This window comes from Salvelinus sp. IW2-2015, linkage group LG18, assembly GCF_002910315.2.
Source record: "Salvelinus sp. IW2-2015 linkage group LG18, ASM291031v2, whole genome shotgun sequence".
In the NCBI taxonomy this organism is placed as follows: Eukaryota; Metazoa; Chordata; class Actinopteri; order Salmoniformes; family Salmonidae; genus Salvelinus; species Salvelinus sp. IW2-2015.
The window spans coordinates 32,278,819-32,284,818 of record NC_036858.1 but is presented as its reverse complement, the minus strand read 5'-3'; the positions used below and the strand labels follow the sequence as shown (position 1 = coordinate 32,284,818).

General features: G+C 43.9%; 1 protein-coding gene across 3 annotated transcripts in view; it reads right to left on the bottom strand.

Moving 5' to 3' along the window:
* Positions 1-223: 223 nt before the first annotated feature.
* Positions 224-6,000, bottom strand: part of LOC111978801 (protein delta homolog 2) — a 29,070-nt gene continuing 23,293 nt past the window's right edge. For all 3 annotated transcript variants that reach the window (XM_024009045.2, XM_024009044.1, XM_024009046.1), the window contains exons 3-6: positions 3,996-4,053; positions 3,276-3,406; positions 3,030-3,177; positions 224-2,308 (exon numbers count right to left, since the gene is read on the bottom strand). In XM_024009045.2, the coding sequence (XP_023864813.1) occupies positions 1,486-2,308; positions 3,030-3,177; positions 3,276-3,406; positions 3,996-4,053 (1,160 nt within the window). In that variant the 3' untranslated portion in view covers positions 224-1,485. The remainder of the gene's footprint in view (positions 2,309-3,029; positions 3,178-3,275; positions 3,407-3,995; positions 4,054-6,000) is intronic.

Sequence of the window (6,000 nt, the reverse complement as noted above, 5' to 3'; positions counted from 1 at the left end):
GGTTGGATAGAAACCTGGTTTGTGTCAATGGTAAATGGACAATACATTTGTGGTTTTCAGTTGCTTGATAGAATTGAGCTGTCACGCTGTGGTCATGTAATTTAGGGATAAAGACAGGTATGGTACGTGTTCTTAGATCTTCTGTAACTGTTACCTGTTGTTTGTATCATATCTACACTGAAGTGGAAGCATTTGGGCAGTTATACCAGCACTGTGTACAGGAAATAGTTCACAACTTTATTGCACACAATTCAGTATAAAAAAATAAGACTCATTGCAAAAAAGAACACATACACATTCCACAAATAAATTGCAGACAATAAATTACATTTACAACTTCAAAATACAGTTGCGCAAATCCATATTCTTATTCGCTATTACAGATTTAGGATCTTAATTTAGGAAATGGAAGGGAATTTGATTACCCTGTTTTGGGGGAACTTTTCTGCAACGCAGGACATGTAAAACGTGTGTATTTGAAGTTTAAATAGGCGTCTGAAGTTTAATTTCCATTTAGTAATTTCAGACTTGATTTTCCCTCACAAAAATGTCCATTAATTATAATCCACATAATAATTCACATTTCTTGTTGCTGCAAGATTATTTTCCTACTGTAGCAAACTGGCTCAAATTAAGATCCTACATCTGTAACCATCATACAGCAATAGCAGATCAGAATTAGGTTTCAATGTTGACATAATAGACATTACTTTTTACAAAATAATACAATTATAATTTAACAAAGTATATGTTGCAGTTCTTTAGCCAATCATATAAAAAGTACAGTGTTGAAACATGACATGAACTCAGGTAATATTTGTTTCTGTCTGGATGTCTGAATTCTGTACACTGCAGAGCTGTAAGCAGGGAATTTGTTCAGAGGCTGTGATGTCTGAGCCCATTTGGAAATATATGGGCGAATTGCACATCTGCATTCAAGTCTAACATTTTGGCCTAATATTGTGACTACAACAGCATTGACAAATACCGGTACACCAATTTGGTTGACATGGCAAGGGCATTGTCTCGGCTAACATTCCAAAGCTGTCTGTCAGTACGCCTATCTCACATGCAGTTCATGCCAAGTAACCGCAACAGCAGATTTTGAGAATGGACAAATTACACATTAATTGTCCGTGACAAAAGTCATCAAAAAACTTGAGTATATTTTATCGTTATGCACCTCTTACCCCTGTGGTCAAGCAATAATCCGTCAAATTAGGACTATGCTCTTTTTGTTAGGAGTGTCAAACACATTCTCCTACCATTTCTCCTTGAACATACCCACTGGTCTCTTCTTGGTCCTGCGTCTTTCTAGGTATCGATACCTAGATTGGTATGTTGTCTGTATTTTGACTGTCAGTACTGAAGACAATCAGTCATGGAGGCAGGATTGGGATTTAGAGCATGGCTTTCCCTCTGCTGAAAGCAGTCTGTTCTCTGCTCCTGCCCTGTGTTCAGTGCTATGGAGATGGTAAATCTAGCCTAAATCAACTCAGTGTTCAGTTTCTTCTTCTCCAGTTCGGGGGCCGTGGGCGTGTGCAGGAAGCTGATCTTACACTCCTGCTCCACTGTGACTAGGTGGYTCTGCGGGGTCGGCTGGCAGTCTCTGTGTCTCAGCGGGTGCAGGCGGGGGTTGGGACCGCACCGGCAGCTGGCACAGCGGTCCTGCCAAWGCCCCCTCAGCACCAGGCTAGCTGTGAGAGCCACCACGCCCAGCGTCATACCCCCCAGCACCAGCAAGGTGATGAGCTGCACCTCCGACAGGCCAGACGACCCCCACTGGGTCACCACCTCCTTCACAGAGATCTTCAGCARCCTGTCTCCACTATTACTGTTACTGCTGCCCTGAGAATGGTTCCCCCCTGTTGTGATCTGGTCTGGCCTGGCCTGAGTCACCCTGCCCCAGCCCTCTCCTCCCCCAGCCCAGCCATGGGAGCTCCTGATGGGTGATTGGCTCTCTGGGCTCTGTAGGGGAACCTCGCAGGTCTTGCCAGTGAACCCAGCTTTGCAGAGGCAGTGGAAGGTGCTGGCACGGTCCAGGCAGCGCCCTCCGTTGAGGCAGGGCTGACTGGCACAGTCATCGAGGTTGATGGTGCAGAACCGGCCCGTGAAGCCCTCGGGACAGAGGCAGGAGAAGCGGTTGATGCCATCCAGGCAGGTGGCACCATTGGCACAGGGACGCATTAGGCAGTCGTCCATGTTGGTCTCGCAACGCGGCCCACTGAAGCCTGCCAGGCAGCGGCAGGAGAGTTCTGGTGCATAGCCGCTACTGTCCTCACACTGCCCTCTATTCTTACATGGAGACCTGGAAAATAAAAACAGAAGCACTAAAAACCCAGAGGGAATGTTCTGAATAGATTTTCGATGCTGAATTGATTCCTCAACCCAAGCCTTTTCATATGGACCTGGGCCTCCAACTGATTTGTAAGTAAATGTGTGGCGCTTACTCTGTGATGATCACTGTTTACATTCAATCAGGCATTAATTTGGCACCTTAAGACAAATCTACCCCAGAGTCTGTCCCTTTGGCCTGCATGGTTTCCCTGGTAACAGCCAGTGATTTGGGGACTCCATGGAGGCTGTAGTGTAGATAACTTGCTACAATGTGTTTGTTAGTACTAGAGGCCACTCACTTGGCCGACAATGAGCCCATTAACTCACATGATTGCTCTCCAGTGGATACAAATTGAACAGGCTGCTACACGGCCAGTGCCAGTCTGCATGTGTTTGACTGCCATCAGGGGACCGGCTGGGATGCCACAGTCAAAACACACACACTAACACACACACTGAAACACACTCATCGAACAGGCTCTGAGAGAAATACTGATTATCGAAATTCACACACTAGTTTCCCGTGTTATAGTCTGAAATGTCCACTCATTCCTATACACGTGTGTTTTGAGCCACTGGTTGGGATCGAACTTGTTGTTCACAGGGATTTGTTTTGATTAAGACAGAAGCAGTAGGCCTGAGAGAAAATTGTTCCATAGATTGTTTTCTGGTGTGTTGGTAATTGACCTCACCTGCCGATCTTATGACAGGGTCCTGTCTTGTGCTCACAGTTCCTCCCGTAAAATCCATTGGGGCAGAGGCAGGAGTATTCCCCTGAAATGTTTGTGTAACAAGTGGCGCCGTTCTGGCAAGGTGCCTCATTTGTACACACATGGATATCTGAAGCAGAGGAGAGAAGTGGTGAATAAGTACTGCGCTACCACTCACTCAACAAATAAGATTAGAATTGTCGGATACATACAAATGTTTTCTGTCACCTTTGTCGCAGAAGCGTCCCGTCCATCCGGGCTCGCATGTGCATTGCCAGGGTTGGTGACATGATCCATGGACACAGCCTGGCATTCTAACACAGACGTCGCACTGCTGCCCCTCCCAACCCGGGTCACAGCTGGAATACAGCACAGCCAATTAGATCAGCTCTCAACTCTGTAGCCGACACACCCTCATGATCAGGGAGATATACTCTTATATACAGTGGCATTGTCAAATAATGCGGAGCCGCTCCACGATGGACACAGGAGGGCGCCCATACTTAACAAAATAACTTCTGCAATGCCCTGCTCTGTACGGTACTTTATCTGTTATTTCGTAGAAACACTCATATATTTTGAGTGTGACCTTCTCTAGAGAGTGATAAGGATATAGGCTTGACACCAGACAATTGTGGGCCTGAATGATGGCTTTATAGGTTTGGCATATATGCTTGAGAAAGAAAAAGAGAACCGTACACTCTAGGAACTCGGATGCAATAATTGAATAACAACGTCTCGACAGCCAAGCTGTCTACAGCAGGGTATTGTCATATACTGTATGCTTGACATAGTTAACATATTCATATCTGAAATACGATGGAGTCATCACTACCAGTGTACCATCTTTTACCCTGTCAACATATTCAAATATATATTTTTAGAAACATGCTTTAGTAAGATACATATCACTGTTCAGATGCTGTTCAGCGTCGTGTTTCACCTCACCTGCACACCGCATTCTCCTCACACCGACTGTTGGTCACATTACACGTGCAATTTAGAACTGTAAGAGAAAGCAAACACTTGCTTCAGAGACAGATCCAAGATTTACCAGTAATTCCCTGACATTCAGACTTAATAGTTGTCATTAATTAGATATGCCTATTCATTGAACAGATGAATTTTCCTTATCTGTAATATTTCAGCTTTTTGTAAGCATTTACCCCACAGCTGTATTCCTCCAGCAGCAAGCTGGAAACAACAAAATGTTATGCACTATAAAGCTTAATTGAGATCATGACAGTGCTGTCTTTCAAACAGTATTTGTGATGTAGGCAGGTCGACAGAATGTTTTAATTCAGGGAGTTTATTCCTCACAATTCTACCACAATTGCTGAGAAGTATACTGGTGGTTCAGTAATTGTCAAGTCAGAATATAAGCATGTCTGTATGACAGCTGTTTGTGTATTTGAGGGATTTCAGGGCTCGATCGGATGTTAATGGCACTATGACCTCTAACCCAAGACAGATGGTCGTCCACGTGTGTGGTGTTTCCTTACAACATCATGGATTTTTTCTGCCGTTGAAATCCTTAGCCGGGCCGCCTAAGCATTTTTTTAAACATTTTTTGTTGTGTGTGTGTTTGTACAGTACCAGTCAAAAGTTTGGACACACCTACTCATTCAAGTGTTTTTCTTTATTTTTACTATTTTCTACATTGTAGAATAATAGTGAAGACATCAACACTATGAAATAACGCATATGGTATCATGTAGTAACCAAAAAAGTGTTAAACAAATCAAAATATATTTTATATGTGAGATTCTTCAAAGTAGCCACCCTTTGCCTTGATGACCGCTTTGCACACTCTTGGCATTCTCTCAACCAGCTTCACCTGGAATTCTTTTCCAACACTCTTGAAGGAGTTCCCACATRTGCTGAGCACATTTTGGTTGCTTTTCCTTCACTCTGCGGTCCAACTCMTCCCAAACCATCTCAATTGGGTTGAGGTCGGGTGATTGTGGAGGCCAGGTCATCTGATGCAGCACTCCATCACTCTTCTTCTTGGTCAAATAGCCCTTACACAGCCTGGAGGTGTCATTGTCCTGTCGAAAAAAATATATAGTCCCACTAAGTGCAAACCAGATGGGATGGCGTATCGCTGCAGAATGCTCTGATAGCCATGCTGGTTAAGTGTGCCTTGAATTCTAAATAAGTCACTGACAGTGTCACCAGAAAAGCACCATCACACCTCCTCCTCCATGCTTCATGTTGGGAACCGCACATGCGGAGATCATCCGTTCACCTACTCTGCGTCTCACAAAGACATGGCGGTTGGAACCAAAACTCTCCAATTTGGACTCCTGACCAAAGGACTCTTGCTTCTTGTCCCAAACAAGTCTCTTCATATTGATGTCCTTTAGTAGTGCTTTCTTTGCAGCAATTCGACCATGAAGGCCTGATTCACGCAGTCTCCACTGAACAGTTGATTTTGAGATGTGTCTGTTACTTGAACTCTGTGAAGCATTTATTTGGGCTGCAATTTCTGAGACTGGTAACTCTAATGAACTTATCCTCTGCAGCAGAGGTAACTGGGTCTTCCTTTCATGTGGCAGTCCTCATGAGAGGCAGTTTCATCATAGTGCTTGATGGTTTTTTCGACTGCACTTGAGGAAACTTTCAAAGTTCTTGAAATGTTCCAGATTGACTGACCTTCATGTCTTAAAGTATTGATGGACTGTCGTTTCTCTTTGCTTATTTGAGCTGATCTTGCCATAATATGGACTTGGTCTTTTACCAAATAGTCCGATCTTCTGTATTTTTTTAACTAGGCAAGTCAGTTAAGAACAAATTCTTATTTTCAATGACAGCCRCAGCAGATTTTTACCKTGTCAGCTCGGSGATTCGATCTTGCAACCATTCGGTTACCAGTCCAACGCTCTAACCACTAGGCTACCTGCCCCCGCACTGTATTTCTGATCAATTTGATATTATTGTAATAGACAAAAAA